This window comes from Ptychodera flava, chromosome 12, assembly GCF_041260155.1.
Source record: "Ptychodera flava strain L36383 chromosome 12, AS_Pfla_20210202, whole genome shotgun sequence".
In the NCBI taxonomy this organism is placed as follows: domain Eukaryota; kingdom Metazoa; phylum Hemichordata; class Enteropneusta; family Ptychoderidae; genus Ptychodera; species Ptychodera flava.
This window is the reverse complement of record NC_091939.1, coordinates 38303579-38326805: the sequence shown is the minus strand read 5'-3', so window position 1 is coordinate 38326805 and position 23227 is coordinate 38303579. Positions and strand designations below refer to the sequence as shown.

At 34.7% G+C, this 23227-nt stretch overlaps 2 protein-coding genes across 3 annotated transcripts in view; one reads left to right on the top strand and one right to left on the bottom strand.

Annotated features, from left to right (window-relative positions):
- Nucleotides 1–19954, top strand: part of LOC139145810 (ABC transporter G family member 20-like) — a 47200-nt gene extending 27246 nt beyond the window's left edge. For both annotated transcript variants that reach the window (XM_070717198.1, XM_070717197.1), the window contains exons 2-19: nucleotides 1290–1432; nucleotides 2124–2283; nucleotides 2933–3087; nucleotides 3341–3448; nucleotides 4028–4196; nucleotides 5483–5548; nucleotides 6142–6319; nucleotides 6901–7003; nucleotides 7553–7718; nucleotides 8575–8678; nucleotides 9314–9387; nucleotides 11987–12102; nucleotides 12380–12450; nucleotides 12855–12943; nucleotides 15771–15874; nucleotides 16544–16703; nucleotides 17059–17163; nucleotides 18028–19954. In XM_070717198.1, coding sequence (XP_070573299.1) covers nucleotides 1308–1432; nucleotides 2124–2283; nucleotides 2933–3087; nucleotides 3341–3448; nucleotides 4028–4196; nucleotides 5483–5548; nucleotides 6142–6319; nucleotides 6901–7003; nucleotides 7553–7718; nucleotides 8575–8678; nucleotides 9314–9387; nucleotides 11987–12102; nucleotides 12380–12450; nucleotides 12855–12943; nucleotides 15771–15874; nucleotides 16544–16703; nucleotides 17059–17163; nucleotides 18028–18134 — 2160 coding nt within the window. In that variant the 5' untranslated portion in view covers nucleotides 1290–1307 and the 3' untranslated portion in view covers nucleotides 18135–19954. The remainder of the gene's footprint in view (nucleotides 1–1289; nucleotides 1433–2123; nucleotides 2284–2932; nucleotides 3088–3340; nucleotides 3449–4027; nucleotides 4197–5482; nucleotides 5549–6141; nucleotides 6320–6900; nucleotides 7004–7552; nucleotides 7719–8574; nucleotides 8679–9313; nucleotides 9388–11986; nucleotides 12103–12379; nucleotides 12451–12854; nucleotides 12944–15770; nucleotides 15875–16543; nucleotides 16704–17058; nucleotides 17164–18027) is intronic.
- LOC139145811 (contactin-1-like) overlaps nucleotides 1–22284 on the bottom strand; it is a 47991-nt gene extending 25707 nt beyond the window's left edge. Inside the window, exon 1 of the mRNA XM_070717200.1 lies at nucleotides 22019–22284. Within this exon, the coding sequence (XP_070573301.1) occupies nucleotides 22019–22025 (7 nt within the window). The 5' untranslated portion in view covers nucleotides 22026–22284. The remainder of the gene's footprint in view (nucleotides 1–22018) is intronic.
- Nucleotides 22285–23227: the final 943 nt, after the last annotated feature.

Here is a 23227-nt window from a genome sequence, read left to right as displayed (position 1 = left end):
TTCTGATACTTATGTATGGATGCGAGGTTTGGGGATTTATGATTGATACGATGTTCAAAGGGGCAAACACATTCTAAAGGTCAGTTAAGGCGCAAGCATGTGAATCTTGCTATCCTTGGCTATTAAACTTGGGTGACAATCTTTGAAAATACTCTGCCTTCCATGTATTGTCAAGTATTGGTTGAAATTACTTCACAGTGATAGTGATAGTTATATTTAAGACAATGTTACGATTATCAGTATGAAATGGCTCAGAAGGGCTGTCACTGTTGGGCCAAAAAGGTCAAAGAACTTTTGTTTAGTTTTGGTTTTGGCGTAGCACGGGATATGCAGACTGTAGGCAATGAATGACTTTTCATTTCTACTTTTAAACAGAGGTGCCTTGATATCGGCAGCCAACTATGGTCAAGTGACATAGCCAATTCTTCAAAGCTGGATTTGTATTGTGTTTTTAAAACTATTTTGACTTTTGAAAAGTATTTGAGTTGTGTAAATATTGAAATATTTAGAACAGCTCTTTGTAGGTAGGTTTAGGATTTCAAACATTAACATGCTTATTGAAAGTGGCTGTTTTGGAGGTCTAGCCAGAGAAAATAGAATATGCCATAATATGTAATTTGCAATGTCTTGAAACTGAATTCATTTCTGCTTTATTTGTCCCGTGTATGACGATTTAAGGAAAAAATTCCTCTTGACATTCTTTTATGAACAACCATCAGTGATTAAATATATCAGCGTATTAAATTCCTAGAACCCTAATACTCTAAACTTGTCAAAGTTTATTTATCATAGTTTCAAGATAGAGGATGGTCTATTGTTGACAACTTGATATTACACATGGATTTTCTGAATTCTTCACAATGTAACCATTTTCAAGTAGTAAGCCCCACTGTATCTGTCTGTATATTTATTCTCAATTATTGTATAAAAAGGCTGGAGGCCTACAATACTGAATAAAGGATCACGATGGTTATCATCATCTACTAATATAACAAAAAACCCCAAAATTACTTTTTTAAATCCTTGGTGATGGATTTAATTAATTATTCCACAGTTTCTGTGTGTACTTGCTCATGGCAGCCATATATGACTTTCAAGCTGAAAATTATTGAGCTGTATGTTCATTGCCAATATTTGAAAAATGTTCTGCGGTCAACTTTGGTAAACATGTTTCCACAAGCTGCTTTTAATTTAAGTCCATCTTTTCAAAAACAAGTGGGAAAGATACAGCTAATGGGTTTTAAAAACAGAATGAAATGTTCCTGTCTTTCTTTTCTCATCCTGAACAGATCTAGTCCCAGCTAAGTATGGCAACCATAAATGATAAGCAAGTATCTGTCTTGTGTAGAAATGTCCATAAAAAGTATGGCCATGGTAACAATGCTCTACATGCTCTGCAAGGTGTAAATTTAACACTGTTTCAAGGACACATGTAAGTACAACACTGATTTGCTACAAATTCTGTCTCCTAATAATCCTTTAATCTGTAACTTGTTTGAAATATCTTTTAATCTGTATAAAAAGTGCCTGTTGGATGAAAGTTTTCAAAATTATGAGGATGTATATCAGAGATGGTACGGAAGTAGCAGAGTTCAGAAATTACTGTCCCTTGGTGAATGTGGAAATTTTTTTGAAAGAGGTCAGCCCAAAATTAGAAAATAGACTGTTAGATTGTCAGATGTCCACCTAAAAAACCCAAACAATATATAACAATAACAACAAAAACAAAGCAAACTGAATACTTTAGTGAAGCAAATAATTTGCTGCATTTCAGTCAAAAATGTAATTAATTCAAGCAATAATTAACTTAGATGAGTTGTAGTGTTTTGACGGGTCTTGTATCTGTTTCTGTGAGTTTACATTCTTGAAATGTCATCAATTCATTCTAAAATACCATTTGGTACAGTTAGAACAAGTCATCATTGTTGCCATAGAGGGAGTGCTACTGAACTGAAAGTAGTGTTTGAATCTCCAATATCACTGTGTATGTTCTACCATCTGATACAGATACAGCATCAGTTCACAGCATGACACTGAAAGAAGATGTAGACATGTTCTAATTTTGAATCACTAGGACTGGTATACAGTCTGTACAAGTGATCCTTATTTCTTACTCCACTCAGCTATGGTTTGTTAGGGCCCAGTGGTTGTGGAAAGACAACACTTCTCAGATGCATGCTGGGAAGACTGCATAAGGACAGTGGTGAGATCACAGTCTTAGGTGAAGAACCTGGTACAGTTGGTCATGAAGTGCCAGGTTGTCTGGTTGGATATATGCCGCAAGTAGGTGTCATCGTGTGTTTCTGCAACTTTGATATGAGGTTAAAATTAAGCTATTAATTGATTGTTAACCAATATTTTGAAGAATCAAATGCATTTACATTCACTAAACAATATATAACTATATATTCATATCAATTTATTATACATGTAATAGAATAATAAAATAATTTCAAACTTTAAAATCTTTTAGATTGATGTTTCTGAAAAAGAAAAGGTGACTTTAAACAAAGTCTCAATATTTAATTATGTTACTTTTACCCTTTGACAACCACAAAGTAATAAAGTTGCTGTAACAAACATACTGTGAACATGTATAGAATTTCCTAAGAATTTTCAGACACTTAATGGTATGCAGTAATTTATTATGACGGGAAATTTCCAGAATGCAAGGCAGTCAAAACATTCAATATTTGTAGTGTTTCTTACATTTTTGTAGAATTTTGAAAAAAAAAAATTAAACTTTAAAGTTTGCGTACAAATGATAAGTAGAAAGTATCAATTATGTAACAACTGACATCATATATAATAGAAATAGAGTAATAATATATTATATTGTAAACCATCAATTTGGACAGGGTTTTAAATATACTTTTTTGATGTTTGAGTCATTTGTATACTAACAGACTCACTGACTTGTTTTCAACTTTAGGAGACAGCACTGTACAGTGAGTTTACCATCGGTGAAACTTTAACATTTTTTGGAAGACTTCACAAAATGCGTGAATTTGAAATCAAAACAAGGATTGAATTTTTATTGGAGTTTTTGGACCTTCCAGCAAAGTCAAGAATTATTGGACAACTCAGGTAATCAATCATATTGAATTGAAAATTACATATTAAGAACTTTAGAGTGTACGTGTAAAACATTATTTATTGAACATTTATTGCATTCCGAAGTTGACAAGGAAAAAATGAAAAAAATGTAAGAGAATGGAGGGTAACATTAGTATGAACAAAACTGTTTGAATTTGACATTTAAAATTATATTGTTATCACAGCCGTATGTATATATGATTGATAAATTATTAAATTATTGGTGTATTTTGACCATTTACAGTGGTGGACAACAACGAAGGGTATCATTTGCAGTAGCATTACTGCATGAACCTGAACTTCTTATACTAGATGAACCTACAGTTGGAGTTGATCCAGTCCTGAGAGAAAGGTTTGTGTATTATTTGTTCAACAGACACTGCCTAAAATACCACTCTACCATTTTTGAAATTGAAATCCTGTGTATGATTTATGTCAGTCAGTTTATTTATTGCAATATCTCTAGAATCCCAGCATGCCATGCTTCTAGTGTGTACTGTGTTAAGTGGATCAGTGCTACAAGTAAACACATTACATTTGCTGCAAATGTCCAATTCAAGTAGAAAAAAGTATTGTGGATACATTGACAATGCCAACCACTTAGCAAGGCTTGAATTGAAGTTTTGTGATCTAGATACATGTACACTATCATGATACCTTGTTTAAGCCATGATGAAATCATACCGTATGAGTATCTGGTCAAATTCACATTAACCAAAGGCATATATTTTCTTCATCTGTTTACCACCTAGAAGATTTCCTTTCTGTTAGTGGTTGCACACCCAAGGTACTCTGCAAATACAATAATCAGTGTATTGTTCTATAATGGACACAATGGCCAGGGATTTTTACAGCACTAAACAACAATAGTTCAATTTGTCTGTGGTTATTCTGCAACACAACACAACTGCAATTATTTATTTCTACTCAGGATATGGCAGCATCTGGTAGAACTAACCAAATCAGGACAAGTAACTATTATCATTACAACACACTACATTGAGGAAGCTAAACAAGCTGATTTTGTTGGAATGATGAGAAAGGGAGCTTTATTAGCAGAGTCTCCTCCTCAGAAACTTATAGACAACCATAGACTTCAGGTAAGATTGATAGGGCTTTCCAAAAGTTGTATGGTAGATTGGAGCACAAACACCCTTGACATTGATACACATTGTTGTTGCTAATGTCAGATCACACTAGCATTCTAGAATTGTGTCAAATAAATTGGTTTCTCTCTGATATATATGTCATGGCAGTTAAATAAATCCTCTTTTTGATTCATTGTCATTTAAGGCTGTAATATTTCTAAGGATTTGGTTGTCTTCAAGGTTTATTTGAATTATTTTAGGTAAGTAAGCCATTGTATGTTACCATGATCATCTGCACTGTTATTTCTACGTTTTAAAAAAACGTGTTTTCCGTTAAATCGAAATTTGAAAAAACAATATAGATCAACTCTCAGAATATCTGTCTAATGAGAACCAGACCCAAAGACTCAACTGCTATAGATGTCACATATTTCAGATCAGGTCACTTATTTTTAGCTTCTCGTCTATTTATAGACAGAGAAGCTATTAGAGTTGATAATTAAAAATAGCAATGAATAAACCATTTCAAACAACACTGTTCAGACTTGCTAACTTGAATAGCTTTTCTCTTTTGCTATGTGGAAAACTACAGGATGTTGAATATACGGCTAGTTTTCAATCGGGTTCGAACCCACAACATACGGCATCAGTCGCCTAGCGGAGAGGCAACAGAGAGAACCGCTCGGCTAAATCACCACTCCCAAAAAGAGTGGTTCAATAGCCGGCTAAGTTGTTACATTTTTCTGACTGAGACCGCTCCACACGTTGTAGAGTTCGTGAAGCACTCACGCACGCACGCTCACTATCACACATCACACATACAAACTTTATCAAAGCGAAGCAACGAATACATTGCTTTTAACTGGGCGAACGATAGCCTCGGGGACAATTCTGTCCACCAGCAGAGCTATCAACCCAGGATAGAAAATACGGCTAAATAAAAAGTTGAAAATATGGCTAAATAAAAAGTTGAAAATACGGCTAAATAAAAAGTTGACTTCTCACTGCAGCAAGAGTTCGTTTCTGTAATCTTATGTCTTACGGATAAATATCTGTCATATTTAAAATATAGTTGAGCACCTTAGACCTTTATGACTCATTTAGGTGCCAAAATTGTATTTAAAGTGCTGAGAATTAGGAATCATTCTTTAACCAAACCCATCGTCTGTTAGGTTGTAATGAAACACAACACATTTGCTCAGATCCTGACTTAAACTTTCCTGTAACTTTATGTTGATGTGATGTAATGTAGAAATGTCTTTGTTGTTGATCAATGATCATTTAAATGTACTTTTCAGACCTTGGAAGCAGTATTTTTAAAATTGTGTCAACAGAAGCAAGCTCCTGAGGATATCTCCAGTGCTGTAAGTAAACAAATTGTCAATAAGTTTAATGAAGAGAAGAAAGTCTTTGTCTTAACAAAGGACAGCTAATTGTTCATAGATGTAACCACTTTGAAACATGAAATTTCTGAGCAATATTTTCAGCACAGAAATAATATTTTCTTCAAAATGTAGAATCATTGGGATATTTGGTCAAATATGTTGTATGTAACTGACTGTACTTGCATCTCAGGATGATGCAGTAACTTTACATGTTATATTCATCCATGAACTGCAACAACTTTAAGGTTAAACTATGAGCCTGATGATTTGTGATGAAATAATACAAAGAAATGACAAAGACAATCAAGATGATTGTATCATTCTGTTTCTAAACCAATGCTGTTAATTTAACACTTCAAAGCCTTCAAGGAAAATACAATAAAACTCACCATCAACCACATTTGCTATCCTCAGTGCTACATCTGAACTCTAGGTTTCATTCAATTTACAATTTAGATGCTGTAGATATCACTTTCTGCCCATGACCCTTCCAAATGGTTGTTTGTTTTCAGCATTTGTTGATTACTAGCATTGTAACACGTATCTTATTAATTTTGTTTTAACTATTTCAGCTGAGTGACGTTTCGGTCAACTACCAGACAGCAGAGTATCTCAGTGTCAATCAGAGTCATTCTAGTGATGAAGAAGTGCAGAAGAGTTATGAAGAAGCAGATGAATACACATCACTACTAGGAAACAAAGACAAACAAGTAAAAAATTTGGGATCTAGTTACCATAGTAACAACTCAGGTACAGCATCATTTGCAGTCTTATCAAGTCAATATGGATTTATTGAACTCATACATATTATACCAGTATGTATCAAGATCATTGTCAACAGCTGTACTTTTTTACAGAAAGGACATTTTAAAACACTGATTTTTCAATGTTGAATGTCACATGTGGTTACCAGTATGGCAACACTGCCAAGATTTCACCTTTTAGCAAATGATATTTCATGCAATGATGAAAGCATTACTAGTATATTCAGGGAATGTCCACAATGATAAATGCAATCATCAGATTTTTGAACTATTTTAACGAAGCGTTCACTGTTAGAATCCAAAGTTTTGTCAGGCCATGGGTGTGGCAGTCATGACTTCAAACTACACTCTATTGTTCATACAGGACTGAGGTATTCCCATATGTACTTGCATTGGAATAATTGTACAAATTTAAAACTTGTTGACATACAGAGTATGGCTTCAACATAATAAATGATCAATCCCAACATCATTTCTCAAATTCGTGCTGTATAGAATTTTAGTAACTCAACAGAATACAGTATTCACTGGTTGTTGTACATATACCCTCTTTCTCTGTATGATTAGGTTGTCAACAATGCACGGCTAATTGTGAGACATGCATTCCTAGTGGTTGGCATATTCTTGCCTTGTTCATCAAGGATCTTCTCCGCTTCAAACGAAGGCCAGGGTGAGTTAAAAATATACCATGCATAGATACATATGTCTTTGGCAGCATAGTTGTAAAATATAGCCATGATTTTGAAAAATCAAGTGTTATTTTAGTTTGAGAGAGTATTGGAAGTTAATATTACACAGTGCAGTAGCAGTCATACGTAAACTCTATATCTTTGTGAACAGTTGTGTGGAATTTAAGGAAAACCATATGCAACGTACTTGGGAATGTTAGTGTTACAACTGTAGAATCTTATAGAATGTTATGGAATGTGAAGAAAATGCAGTTAGCGATCTGATTCATAAGTTTGACTTTCCATATTTGCACTATTCCACTGCCAAAGCAGAGAAGCAATTTAGATCAATTGTTTAAAGAATTTATTTAAACAAAGTACTCTAATATCAAGGATGTTCAGAAATTTGACAATATTATATTTAGGTGAACACCTTGGCTAATTTTCTTGTGTAATTAAATTTGTTATATTATCATCTATATTTGGCAAACTAGACCAAATCTTTGACACATGATTTCAGTGTATCCTAATGCTATTATCTATCTATCTAGGTTCTTAGTTTTCCAGCTAGTATTGCCAGTGATCCAAGTCGTCTTATTCAGTCTGGCTGTCGGTGGAACTCCACGCGGCCTGTCTATTGCCATAGTAAATGAAGAAAATCCTCCACAATTCAGTCAAGTTTATCTGCAGAGTTTAAACAATGATACTATTCATCAGGTGAGTGACACACAGTGAGTGACACACAGTGAGTGACACACAGAGAGTGACAAACAGTGAGTGACACAGTGAGTGACACAGTGAGTGACACACAGTGAGTGATCAAGACACCAACAGATGTGTAATAGTCAAGGTATTCTATTGTTGACAGATATCTATCAACAATGTATTTCATCCTTTTTCCAAATTTGCTATTCACTCCCACTAATCATCAGTGTTATTGGCGGTGTCAGGATTTTTTGCTGTTCATTAAATTGCATTGTGTCACCTGGTAAGGCAACCATCTCCTATCCTTCTGTAATGCAAGGTGGTAGGACTTGGAAACAATACAGTTACATGTGATCCAAAAATATGATATATTATTCATGTCATGCTGCAATTTCAATGCATCCAGTGTTAGTGATGAAATAATGTTTTCATTTTCACTTAATAACTAAACAATAATTAATTTGTGCCATCTTTCCTTAAAGTTTGTATCTGACTCCTGTGAAACATGACAAGTCTGCAGTAATGGATTAGTGTTGAAAAGTAATGGTTACATGGCTTGCTGTCATAAAGACAGTGAAAAGGGATGGCTATTCTTTCATTCACTTGTCAAAACTTTGATATTAAACACCAAATCAGTGATTGAGACAAAACCTTTCATTATTTCCAGACAGCATGTCTGCCATGTTCAGGGGTAATTAAGTGGACTGTCAATTATTTTATTTCAGCAACTTTCCTTCCTTTGGGAAATTAGAACTGCTGCAGTATTCTTAAATATGATTTTCTTCTAGGACTTGAGCTCAGAACGATCTTAATGACCCAATGTTTCTGTTAAGATCGAAAAATGGAATTTGAATTTATTTATTTGCAGGTACCGATATCAAACCTATCGGACGCCATTGATGGAGTTAAACAGGGTCACTACTGGGGAATCATTCACATGGGACCAACATTTTCACCAGATCTGATCAAGAGGTATTCTTTACACTTTAATTTGTTTAAGAGCCTATAGCTTTGCAGTGGTATCATAGTTATCTGATAGCTTTGTAGTGGTATCAAAGTTATCTGATAGTTTTGTCATAGTGGTATCAAAGTTATCTGATAGTTTTGTAGTGGTATCAAAGTTATCTGATAGTTTTGTCATAGTAGTATCAAAGTTATCTGATAGTTTTGTCATAGTGGTATCAAAGTTATCTGATAGTTTTACATAGTGGTATCAAAGTTATCTGATAGTTTTGTCATAGTGGTATCAAAGTTATCTGATAGCTTTGTAGTGGTATCAAAGTTATCTGATAGTTTTGTCATAGTGGTATCAAAGTTATCTGATAGTTTTGTCATAGTGGTATCAAAGTTATCTGATAGTTTTGTCATAGTGGTATCAAAGTTATCTGATAGTTGGTGTATTTTTTTCACTTTAAGAATTACAATTGTTTAGGTTAATGAACTTACAACTACTGTTCAGCCAAAAGGAATTTGCTATCAACATTGTGTGGAAAAATTACCTACTCTTAGAAATGTGATATGATTTTAGGTACATGGCTGTTTCAATAGCCCAATACGTATGATTGCAGATATGTCTGTTTCAATTAATACAATACATATGATTTCAGGTACATGGCTGGTTTCAAAGTAGACAATGATACCATAGAGGGCAGCACTATCAAAGTTACTTTGGATATGACTAGTAAGTCTGTACTTTTCATCACAAATTTGTTAATCTTAGAATGGATAGTAGCATTGTTTGAGCAGATATGAATATGGAACAAACACAGACATTGGTACGATAACTCAGTGTAGGTTTGACTTATGGCTGACTGTTGCAGAGACTAGGATGCAAAACAGTGGATTATTTCGTAGTGTGAGACAAGACTATGGTAGTCATTCAAACAAAATCAATCAAGCATGTCTAGACAAACTAATTACTGTGAATGTGAAAAGATGTGCATGGAAAAAGTTACATACTGAATAATTATGGAAATAATCTAGCTCAGCTGTTTTTTTGGTAATTTTCTATGACATCAACCCAGCCTTGGTTTCATGTCCATCTTTGATGACATCAACCCAACCCTGATCTCATGAGAACCAAATCTTCACAAACAAGCGAATCAAAGTTGTTATATGTCAGGTGTAAACTACACTTTCAAGGAATATTTTTGATGCATGTGTTCAATTCTTCAAGGGAAAAACTTGATTGAAGTGACATTTGTATGTAGGTCCAGGATCAAATCTTCCAAAATAACAGATGTTCTATAAAGTAACCCAAGAATAAACTGATCAGTGATATCAATCTATGCAAGACCCAGCTTAGATTTTTCCATTCATTTTAAAAATGTTTAATATCTGAATTATCTTTCCATCATATTGAAATTAGTTTTTAGTCCCCACGGACACCGTCCGGGGGGACTTATAGGTTTGGTCATGTCCGTGCGTGTGTGCGTCCGTGCGTGCGTGCGTGCGTGCGTGCGTGTGTGCGTCCGTGCGTGCGTCCGTCCGTTCACGCAGATATCTCAGAGATGCAAGAAGAGATTTCATTCAAACTTGGTACAAGGATTACTTCATATGTCATACAGATGCACGTCGATTTGTTTTGTGATACGATCCAATATGGTCGCCAGGCGGCCATTTTATTACGATTTTTTCATGTACAGAGCCATAACTCAGACATGTTTCAACCGATTTTATTCAAAGTTGGTACAATGACATTGACCAATGTCATAGATATGCACATCAATTTGTTTTGTGATACGATCCAATATGGCCGCCAGGCGGCCATTTTATTACGATTTTTTCATGTACAGAGCCATAACTCAGACATGTTTCAACCGATTTTATTCCAAGTTGGTACAAGGACATTGACCAATGTCATAGATATGCACGTCATTTTGTTTTGTGATACGATCCAATATGGCCGCCAGGCGGCCATTTTATTACGATTTTTTCATGTACAGAGCCAGATCTCAAACATGTTGCAACCGATTTTATTCAAAGTTGGTACAAGGACATTGACCAATGTCATAGATATGCACGTCATTTTGTTTTGTGATACGATCCAATATGGCCGCCAGGCGGCCATTTTATTACGATTTTTTCATGTACAGAGCCATAACTCAGACATGTTTCAACCGATTTTATTCCAAGTTGGTAAAAGGACATTGACCAATGTCATAGATATGCATGTCGATTTGTTTTGTGATACGATCCAATATGGCCGCCAGGCGGCCATTTTATTACGATTTTTTCATATACAGTGCCATAACTCAGACATGTTTTAACCGATTTTATTCAAAGTTGGTACAAGGACATTGACCAATGTCATAGATATGCATGTCAATTTGTTTTGTGATACAATCCAATATGGCTGCTGTGTGGCCATTTTATTACGATTTTTTCATATGCAGAGGCATAACTCAGGCAAATCTCAACCGATTTTATTCAAAGTTGGTACAAGGACATTGACCTATGTCTTACATATGTACGTCAATTTGTTATGTGATACGATCCAGTATGGCCGCTAGGCAGCCATTTTATTACGATATTTTCATGTACAGAGCAATAACTCAGACATGTTTCAACGGATTTTATTCAAAGTTGGTACAAGGAGATTGACTAATGTCATTCATATGCATGTCAATTTGTTATGTGATACGATCCAATATGGCTGCCTTGCGGCCATTTTATTACGATTTTTTCCTGTCGAGGGCCATAATACTCTAAGGCATATCTTAACCGATTTTATTCAAAGTTGGTACAAGGACATTAAACTATGTCATACATATGTTTGTCAATTTGTTTCTTGATATGATCCAATATGGCTGCATGGCAGCCATTTTGTTACAATTTTTTCGTGTCCTTAGCCAAAACTTGGGCATGTCTCAATTAATGAAGAGGACTCTATCCTCTTAGGACATGTAATCAAAGTACCCATTAACAAGTGGGGACTGTGTCATCAACGATGACTTGTTAAGTAATGAAGTATTGTAAGTGACATTGTTGATAAAAATATCTCATCTCACTGTAGATACAGGAGAGCATGTCTAGATACAGTATGGAGCAATTTGTCCTGATAAAAGGACACTCAGTATATCTTTCAACTAGAAGAACGGTGATTTTATGAATGCAAAAAATGATCATATTTCATCAAATTTGAGGTCATGTCCAGACATCCAAAGTAGGTTTTAGAGTAAAAATACAAGCAATTAAAAATTTAATATGTAATATTCCCTCAAAAATTGAAATTTCATCATAGGTTTTATTTTAATGTGAGACCATTCTATTTATTGCAGACCAACAAATAGCTATAACGCTTACACAAGAAACTCTAAATTCATATCAACAGTTTGCAGATATTATCATTAAAGGTATTGGAGGAAATCCATTGCTTGCTCAACTCCCAGTTGTGGTGAGTGTCGTGTACCTTGATTTGATGAGGGTTGTCAGCAGAGTTTTACTTACAAAGACAACATGAAAATGATAGCATTTGACAATCTTATACATACACATACATTGAAATCATTGTAAAGTGTGTGTGTGTGTGTTGTATCTTGTATGGTGTAATGATATATACCTACTGTCTTCTATCTTGGTCAGTGACAGTAAAGGTGGACCAACACAATGCATATTGTCAATATTTAAAAGTGGATGGAACTCTTCAAAGAATTGTCATTGTTATTTTTCAGTTTACTGAGCCAATTTATGGAACTACGGATTCCAACTTCACAGATTTTATGGCTCCTGGTGTCATTTTAAGGTAAGGCAGTCTTGGTAATTCTGCTTATCATTCCAGTATCTCATCGTAATTTTGAAAAGATTTTTTAAATTGATATATCTGTGTCCATGTTCTTAATCATCACCTGTCACAAGTAATACACTTGTGTCAACCTTTCTTTTAAGTCAGAAATACTTATTACAGAGTTTGTTAGAGATTATAGAAATCAGTATTTACGAATGCAAGACTGTCAGTGTTCAGTGTATTTATAGTTTTCTAGGTGATGGCAAAACCATTTTGTTCATGATTTTAATATCAGTAAACTTATAAGATGCTACTCATTGATTCCATGACCAATTAGCCAAGTATCAGATCATTTAACTAGTCAACTGCAGATCAACATGTTACACCCAGTGTGAATTACTTGCTTTGTTTTTATTTTCCAGTATAACATTTTTCCTAGCGGTTGGTTTGACAGCACTGTCATTAATCATTGAAAGAAAGGAAGGATTATTGGATCGTATTTGGGCTGCAGGTTTGTTCTCCAATTTTCTAAAACATGTTTCTTTTTCTGCATACTTTTCTGATTGGTCATCATAGTGAGATTTGTACCATCTTTTTCACAGTATGTATACTCTATGACCATCATTCATCAGAGATCTTACGGTAGTATGTGCCTCAAAAATTTCCTGAAGGAATCTTTCAACCATTCTCTTCAAAAATCAAGAATAAAAATCAGGGGTCACCGTGCAAATTTTGATACTAGGGAAACAAATAACCAAAGGTTTACTGATATTTAAAATTCAAAATGGCCGCCATCCCTGTGTTAACGCAATGAAGAAAAATAAAATTTTCAAATTTTGAAAAAGTAAGCCATTGAAAATTTTCTTAAGAGCTTTAAATTGACCCCCCCCACAAGTGGTACCGTATATCAGAAAAGAATTGTAAAAGTTTGAGAGTCCAAATATCTAACCCCGAGGCATGTTCTATCTTAATTCCATCTAGTAGTCTGACATTCAATGACTTTAATACTTGGTAACAACAACCTGATCATCATTTAGTCTGCCTCAATGACTTTGGTTACAGCAACGACTGTGAACAACTATGTTCTAATCAAGAAAGGCTTGTTTGAAGTTATGGTGTTTGTTAAATCATCAGTTATTAGCTCTGCTGTCAGCGACGTGGAGCTTATCAAATAGGTTGATTTTCCGTCGTGCATGAACTCAGCGGCTGAATTAATGAATGAATGAATGAATGAATGGGAGCGATGAGACAAAGCCTTGATTATATAGTGTCGTGTGCAAACGTGGATGATTGGCTGGGAAGGAGGATTGATAACAGTCATGGGTAGAAGAGCTGATTGGCTAAGGGGACGACAGTGAAGATGTAAGGAAGGCAGATAGCTAGGTGTAATCACAAAATACATCTGTGATAAAACACAGATTCCACTTATTAGCTCTGCTGTCAGCGACGTGGAGCTTATCAAATAGGTTGATTTCCGTCGGCGTCTGTCGGCGTCCTCTATCGTCGGCGTCGGTCGTCCGTCAACAATCGCCTTCTCCTCTGAAACTGCAAGTCTGATTGCTTTGAAATTTTATATGCAGTTTACTTAACAATTCGTGGTGAAATTTGCATATTTCTATTTTTTGGGCATTGTTTGCTGTTTTTGGTAAAAAAGTCTTCTCTGAAACCGCTCGTCAGATTGCTTTGAAATTTGATATGCAGTTTACTTAGGGTGACTTCAGTTAGATTTGTTCAAATTGTGGTGAAATTTGCATATTTGTATTTTTAAGGCAATTTTTGTCGTTTTTGGTAAAAAAATCTTTAAAAATCTTCTTCTTCAAAACTACCGGTCAGATAGCTTTGATAATTGGTACATAGGTCCCAAGGGATGATGTACTTCAGATTTGTTCAAATTGTGCAGAAATATGCAAATTTGCATTTTTAAGGCAATTTTTGCCATTTTTGGTCAAAAAATGTGTTTCTCAAAAAGTACTGGTCTGATAGCTTTGAAATTTGGTATACAGGTTTCTATAGATGAACTAAGTAATATATATTGAATTTCTGATGAAATCTGTAATTCTGTATTTTTGGGGCAATTTTTGCCATTTTTGGTCAAAAAATGTGTATTTCCAAAACTACTCATCTGATAGCTTTGAAATTTGGTATACAGGTTCCTACAGATGAATTAAATGATATTTATTGAAATTATGATGAAATCTGCAATTTTGTATTTTTGGGGCAATTTTTGCCATTTTGGTCAAAAAACGTGTATTTCCAAAACTACTCATCTGATAATTTGGTATACAGGTATGAACTAAATACAGGTATGAACTAAATGATATTCAAATTATGATGAAATCTTTAATTGTGTATTTTTTGCAGCTATTTTAGCCACTTTTTTCTGGCCACTGAAATGAGCTATCAAAGATTTCCACCTTCTTCATCAACATGTGTCAAAAATAGTTATTCTCTACATTGTAATGTATCTTTAATCTCGACATTTTCTCACTAAGAAGGTTACATGTTCATGAACATACAAGTAAAAGTTGGAGAAAAGAAAATTTAACAATGACAAGAATTCCAAAGGATTTGCAATAAGTTTGAGGCAAAACTGGTTCAAACTGTTGAAGTTTCTTCCTTAAATCATTTAGGCTTTGCTTATGAAACAGAAATTGGATGCCTACAAAATATATCATAGACTCTTTCCATGTCAGTTCATTACTCCATACAATTTCTATTTTGATCAAGGACATTAAAGGGTATTTTGTTTCAATCGCAGGCAGCGTAATGCTATGCAAGCAGTGTTTCGCTGCCTGCAGTTGAAATTGCAATATATGGTACTACTAAAATTTGGTTTGGTAAAGAGATGTGCTCCCAGATGAGCTAGATTAATGCCAAATTTTAGGTATGTAGTGATAGGTGTCTCCAAACACAGAGGGATACTGAAAATGTGGTATTCTGAAATTTTATGATGCCAACCTTTCTATGACACCTTTTATGGACAACCTGTGCACACTAAAACTTGGCAAAATTATGATTTGCATTTGTATATGACTCAGCCTGAGAGAGCAGCACTATTATAGCACAGTGATACAATGTACAGATAGAACGTACTGTTCTTTCTGGTTCTATACAAATCAGGATTCATTCACAAAACCATAGATCCTCAATTAAAACTTGATGGTCTATGACCAAACTCAAATTTATGAACACAAGATGTAATTGACCTTCAGTATGCAAATACTGTATCTCAGTAAATGTAACAATGTTTCAATAAAGCAAACCCTGACTGGGTTATGTCTCACTTGCAATGATCAGACATGATCACCATTCTTATTTTGTATTTTTATTTCTTACAGGTGTCAGTTCAGTTGAATTAATGGTTGCCCATGTCATGACTCAATTTAATGTTATGTTTGTTCAGATTACGTTGATGTTGGTCTTTATATTGGCAGTTTTTCATGTGAGTAATATGAATACAGGCTTTTCAGATTGCAAAGCAATGTGGACATTGTTCTGTGAACATTCAATTGTTAAACCAGTTCCATGTTTACAGGTATTCAAACTGTAATAGATACCTTCAAAATAGCACTCACTTCATCATTTGGTTTGAATATGGAAAGAGATTTTATTCACTTGCTAACTTGCATGTAAAGAAAGATATCAGAAATCCAACGATTTCAGAAGCAGAGGCGAGTCAACATTTTGTTTTGGTAAATATTTATATCTGATAATTAGGATCACTATACCGTAGTCACACAAATATTCTACTCATAGATGCCATGTGAAAAATATTGTGTTATGATGGACATTTGTTGCTGATTTAGCAGGCTGGGATGATGTTCATAAGTTTATAATTTGTTGTCGCATTATTGTGATCAAACAATCTCAACAGATGCCCACTGAAATTTTTATAATTTTTATATTATATTTGCTTTAGATTTTCTAATAAAGTTAAGAATATGTAGTTCCTTTTTAAATATAAATTGTGCATATTTTGTCCTGAAAAAACCTAAAACACAGGTCACAAAGAGAAAACATGTATATGTGAATTTGCATACGTAGAACAACCTAACATTGTTAAACACAGATCATCTTTAAGATTAGTTTTCCCAATTGTGTCATTATTCAGGTTCCGTGTGTTGGATCTGTAGCCTTGGTATTTTTCCTGACTCTAATGCAAGGACTTGTAGGAATGGCATTTGGATTGTTAATCTCAGCCTGTTGTGATGATGAAAACACTGCAATCCAAGTCTCTTTAGGATCCTTCTATCCCACTCTCCTTCTGAGTGGTAAGTACAGTCAATTATCCAGTAGTAAGCATCTCACATAGTCATGGTATAAAATCATCGAGTTTCCTACAGTAAACTGCATAAAAATTCAACTGTGAGTCATAAAATCCTGTGCTGGGATCAGATACACGTTGTCCTTGGCTCTAAATGAGAATATTGATAATTATCTAATGGTGCACAACTGTAAATTAATATGGAAAGGAGTGTATTTATACTTGACAGTGTACAGTAATAAGTGTACTTGTACCCACTGTGACAACTGCACTATACCTAATGGAGAACAAAATGTTCACAAACATATTAAGAAACTACCTCTGATAAATGGTATAATCCTATAATACTTTTATCTTAACAGGTATAATTTGGCCAATTGAAGCAATACCTCATCCCCTTCAATATCTCAGTTACTGTTTACCACAGACCTTTGCTACAGATGCTCTAAGGTGCATAATGTTACGTGGTAAGTGTCCAGATCATAGACATTCTAAAGAGGATTATGTTCCCTGTAACTGAGATCAACCTTCATGTGTACTATACACCATAAAAAGAAAATATATTTATTTATGAAGTTAGCTACTTAGGTTCTGAAGACACTGGAAGTCCCGGTGTTATTCAAAACAGAGAAATAGCTATTGCCAAGCAGCATAGAATCAAGGTCATAGGTCAGGATATATAAAAATAGCACCTGTTATCCATCATCAGATGTTCACTGGCACTTGACAATAAATGATGATAAAGTCAACAATCTCTCACTGGGCGTTCAGTTACAAATTCAAACAGTTTAAAACAATGTTTCTGCTTTTGTCTATGTTTGTTGATGACGGGCTGAAGAAGTCATCCCTCTTTATCAGACAAAAATTAGGAAGCAGCAGTAGCACTGATTTGACACGCTGGTTTGGAATCTGACTTTAGCAAGGCTTACTGGCGTTGGTATATAATCACAGTGCTTTATATACACATTGAGCACAAAACTACTGATAATAACTACATTTAAATTGTCATGACAAGTAGGTTTGAAAAATCAACAATTCAAAAGTATACCTGCAGTGTCTTCATTACTTTTAGTAATTAACTTTCAGCCTTAGTGAGGAAATGATTTCCTTTGTACTTCTTAATTTTATGGACTTTCAGGTTTTTCATTGCAAAGTGATGAAAAGGACAATTCAACTGTGTTCTTATTAATAACATGGTGCTCCTACTGTGTTGAACATAATTTGAAAACGAACACTCTGAATTTAACTTCTGTTTGTTTGAGAAGTCTTTCAATGTGATTCAAACTGGCAAAGTGGCATTACATTCCTTTATATATGTTCTATATTTTCAGGTTGGGGACTTGCATACATTCAAGTGTTGAGAGGACTGCTTGTCACTATTGCATGGGGAACAGTGTTACTACTAGCAGCTGTAATCGTCATTCGAGTTCGCAAATAAGGGGATCCACATATTTACATAGTAGAGTGTATGTTGAATGCTGATGTACGAAACCTACAGGAACTTCACGTAGAGTGGAGATATAATTGTGAAAATACAGTACATATCAGATGAACTCATTAAGATTACATGAAGTCCAAGAGATAAGTGAAGGTATAAATGTGATGATGTTTGTACATTACCAGCTCTCCTTTCCTCAATGAAATTTTTACTGCAGTACTACATAGTCATTCTAACAATTACTTTTTAATTTTTAGGTTTAAATTGCAGAATGCTGTTTTGCAACTGAGTGTGATTAATACTGCCGAAACACTCAAACATCACTATTTTTTTTATGACTGTTCTGTCTCTCTAGGGGTACCAAGCAACTAGGATTTGCTTGACTTTCAATCAAATTAATACTGGTATTCAAATTATCCCCTTCTTGAACCATTTGGTTTTATGTCCATCCTATTCCTATTTGTTCAACTACAATATCAACTGTGAATTTTGATATGTCATTGTGTAGATTAAAATTGAAAATTCTTGTCATTCAGTTGCCTAATTTGTAGATGCCAAAGGACAAGAATATGAATGATACAGATCTGGTTACTAAGCTGCATTGCATGGAAATCTAGTATTTTAGACACAGCTAATATCTTTATTAATATGTAACTTACGTTTTTGTCTTTCAACTGTCAGAGTTATTCACAACAGCACTGGCTTTCTTGAATAAATTTTATGATTTGGCATATTGCCAGGGTGTCATACTAGTATATTGGCAAGTGTGGGCCAGTCTGGAATCTTTTGAATACTTTTTGAGATTAAATTATTCTGGATTATAATAGCCGACTTAGATTGGAATACAAAATTAAAGCATTCACCATATTTGTGAAAATATTACCAGCAAAATTTACACTCATGATTGTAGGATATACGAGAAAGATACTTGATACATTTACTTCTAATGTCCTACTAGTGGTCCATCAAAGTGAGATTGTACAGAAACCACATTATTTATTCCATCTTCATCATTTATCAAGCCTAAACACCATGTGAAATTTAATTATGCACAAATATTTACATTGAAAATGATCCAATGTTCTTGTATGAATATTTATGAAATCACTCCAATTACATGGTCAGAAACACAAATGTATAATATCGTGTAAAGTTAACAGTTGAACAATTTTTTGATGTTTTTATATTCTTAGTGTAACTTTCATGTTCTGCTTGATTGTTTTTGTCAACCTGTGATGTTATTTCAGTTCATAGATTTATGCATAACATACTGTGCACACAAATAGAGTAAACACCCCTCTCCTGTCAATGGTTTTACCCAAATACAATGTAAGCCACATTGTGATGTTGATAATTTTATCATACCAGTATATTGATGGTGCAAATACAGCGATCTGATTGGTCGAGACGTGAAAAGAACCATGGTATATACGCGATATACCATGGCTGGCACATGTGCGAGCTCTCAGCTTGAGCAAAAATCCTTTTTTGACGTTCCATGCCTGAATTTCAATATACTGTTATGATATAATAGCAATAAATCACACCCAGCAACGGTATACCACTCAATTTTGACCAGTTCACTTCATATATGCGCTCGCTATCACTAATGCATATATGTCTTGAACTGGTCTAAATCTTGTGGTATACCATCGCTGGGTGTGCTTTATTGCTAAGCTGTACTATGAATTATTTATGAAGAAATTTTCAAGAAGCAATGCAATATTTTGTAGTAAACCTTGAATTATGAATATAATTAAATGCGGTACAAATATAAATTCAAGACTTTGCTGACAATAAAATAGTAATTGCACGTTTCATTTTATTGTGTATGTTGTCCAAGTCCAGTGGAGAGTCTAATATAGTATAGGTGGTTCTGGCAATCCCTCTAGTGGTGAAATGCTGGTTGTTCATGATATACTGTTTATCAAGCTTCCATCCAGAGGTATCTATCTGGAATCTTTACGTCTCAAATCTCTTCAGAAATGCCTGGATTAACTTCTTTCAAAGTTTTGTGTAGGTTAGGACTAAAATCTCTGTTTAGAAATGTCAGGCTTAATTTCTTTCAGTTTTGCATAGGTTTGGACTGAAATCTCTATGTGGGAATGCCTGGATTGAATTCTTTCAAAGTTTTGCAAATTCAGTTGTCAACAATAACATAACACAGTGGAATGGTAAGGTGGTCATTAGCATACATACGTATGCTGACTGAGCAGGTAATGAACAAGTGGGATATGCTATGCAAATCAGATGTGTGTCCACTTATTCATGACATGTCTGAAATGGCCTGGTTTCTGATTGACACATTTCTTGATGGCCCAATCTCAACACGACACACAAACCAGGGTACAGTGAAACAGATTGATTTGATGGCCATGTTATCAATCACTAGTCTTGCAGTATGGATAGGGTTGAATTTGATCCTAAGAGTGAGTAAAACCGATTTTCACGGCTGGCCACCCTCCCTTGGTTATGGCATACGCTATGCTTCCACTTAAACCTAGGTTTTGATGGAAGTGTAGCGTATACAGTAATCGAAGAGAGATCCAAGACTACTACATTGGACAAGCTGTAAACAGCTGTACCAAGTTAACTGTGCATTCAGGGCTTTCTATGTGTTGCAGAGCTGAAAGGAACTCAAATCTGATATCATATACTAAACTGGTTTTATCGATAATATTCATATTTCATAATTATCTATTTTGTAAAGACTATGAACACCTCAGTCTGTGGTAGGCCAGATTTTGAAGACAAAGGAGCAATAAAATTAGTACAACAAATATTTGCTAATGTTAAGATAAATTTTAACAAGGAACATCCCTAGGCAGCTCCATATCAAATTTGAAATGTCTAGGACCAGTGCAACATTTTGACCAAACATGTGAAACAAAGCTCCATTAATGTGCCAAATGCAAATTTTGTTATCGTTTGAGAAAACCCAAATTAGGCCATCCTTTGGGACTTGTAATCACAATGAAAGTCTTTGACCAGGACTTTCAAAGAAGAGCAAAGTCAGCAGATGACAATAATGACTGCCGATTATCAACCGGTCTCAGACTGATAAAGGTCATTGACAGCAGTCTGCATCAGTTAAAAATTACACGCAAGTTGGCCACTGTATTTTTGTGTTCTATTCAGAGGCACCACTTCGACATGTCAGGGGTCAGACATGTCAGGGGTCAGACATTTCAGGGGTCACATATCCCTTCCACCATCCCCATAACATAGTAGAATGACGGTATCCCAGTGTTCATTCCTATACCTGTAACGGCCTTGGTAAGGGTGTAAATTATGCAAATGATGTATCCATTTCATGCGTGTGCAGATCCTAGATTGATGATTGTTCATGAATAGAAAAATGCAATTGGTTTATATGAAAAACTAAGTTTGCTGAAAAAGGTTTCAAATTCAGGACAAATATCAGTTGCCCAACAACTCGTATACATGTTGTAGGTCGAGTTGCAAAGTTGTTCATCACAGTAGACTTTGTAAGGCAGTGATGTAAACTGATCTACTATGAGAATCAAATGGTGGTATTAACCACAGTCCCTCCATCATGGAAGGTGTTAACATTTATTATTAGGGTTACAATTATCAGATGCTGAAAAGCATCATGGGTAAAGGTTGTTTGGTAGCCATCTTGAATTTCAGAGTCTTTTACATGTAATCTGTTGATCAACCCCAATGAGATATTTTCATGTGAGAGTCAGAAAGATTGTTCCTAATGTTGATGGAACACCAAAAGACACTGTCAATGTTAAGTATGTCAGATGACTCCGTAATCAACTATGGCTGTGGTCCATGCATCACAGGGCTGGATAGGTAGGAGAAGTAAAAACCTTGGTGATCGACACATAGACACAACAAAAGAGGACATGACTTACCTGCCATAATAAAGGTGACTGAGGATTTGGAAAAAAGTATGCTGTACAACCATCTCCAACTGCTTGTGATATCCTGTAAATCAGCATGGAGAAAGATTTGTGGAGACAGAAAGCAAGCAATTTTTACGTTAATTGCTGGATGGAGTCATTAGGGCAATTCTTACAAATGGAGTACTTTTGAAAGGCTCACAGGAAAGCTGTCTTTTGTTCACTTTTCTGGACTTGGACCTGTAAACCTGCCACTGTCCTTCACTAAGTCAACTGACAAGAATTATTATGACTGACCTAGGGAGTCAAGTGCTATTTAAGAGGGAAAATATTATGGACTGTGATACATGAAAATGCCTTGGAATCACTGCTGATGTGTTTAAATAATTTTTTTAATTTTCCAGAATAAAATTCTGTACATTCTGTACATGTACAAATCTGTATAAATCTAAGTATAACAGTGATCAACTTGGAATGCATATTATGTACAATTCATGAACAAAGCTGACCAATCATGATATCAAACACTGAACCACATTTAGATTCTGAAATGAAAAATACAACTGAATGTTGGAAAATATAAAATGATTTTGAAATGCACATTTGACATTTAATAATGTTGGAAAAGTGGCACAAACATCTTTCTCAGAAAAGTGCCGTTTTTTGATAAAAGCAAATGACTGTAATCAAAATGTACTCTTTGTATGGATCAATTAAAAATCCATACATTTTGGAGGGACTCTGAGTGCAGTGATACAATGTATGAAGGAAAAAACTCTACAGTTGGATTTGGACTCCTAAAATTCACAGTATTATTTGACATCTATGTCTGTAGTAATTCATTGAGTTTCATTGCACAGTATGGTTTAGTATTTTTTATTTTTATTTTATTTTATTTTATTTTTATTTTATTTGATACACAGATCAACGGGCAAACCCACTAACAGATCTGCGAAACAAAAAAGTCACACAATCACAAGACAAATGTACAAGACAACCATAAAAGTAGCACGATACATTAAATTGAAAAAAAACATACACGAATCAAAAAGGAGAACTGTTAAAATGACTGGATAAAATAGTTTTAAACTACACAGCGTAGAAAAATATCTATATTACATTTAAAAGAGATATCATTAAAAACAGACATGCATCTGGGCACTGTCGAGAATTTTCTGCAATTAACAGAACACAAGTCTGGTTTAAAAAGGGGTTTCCTGC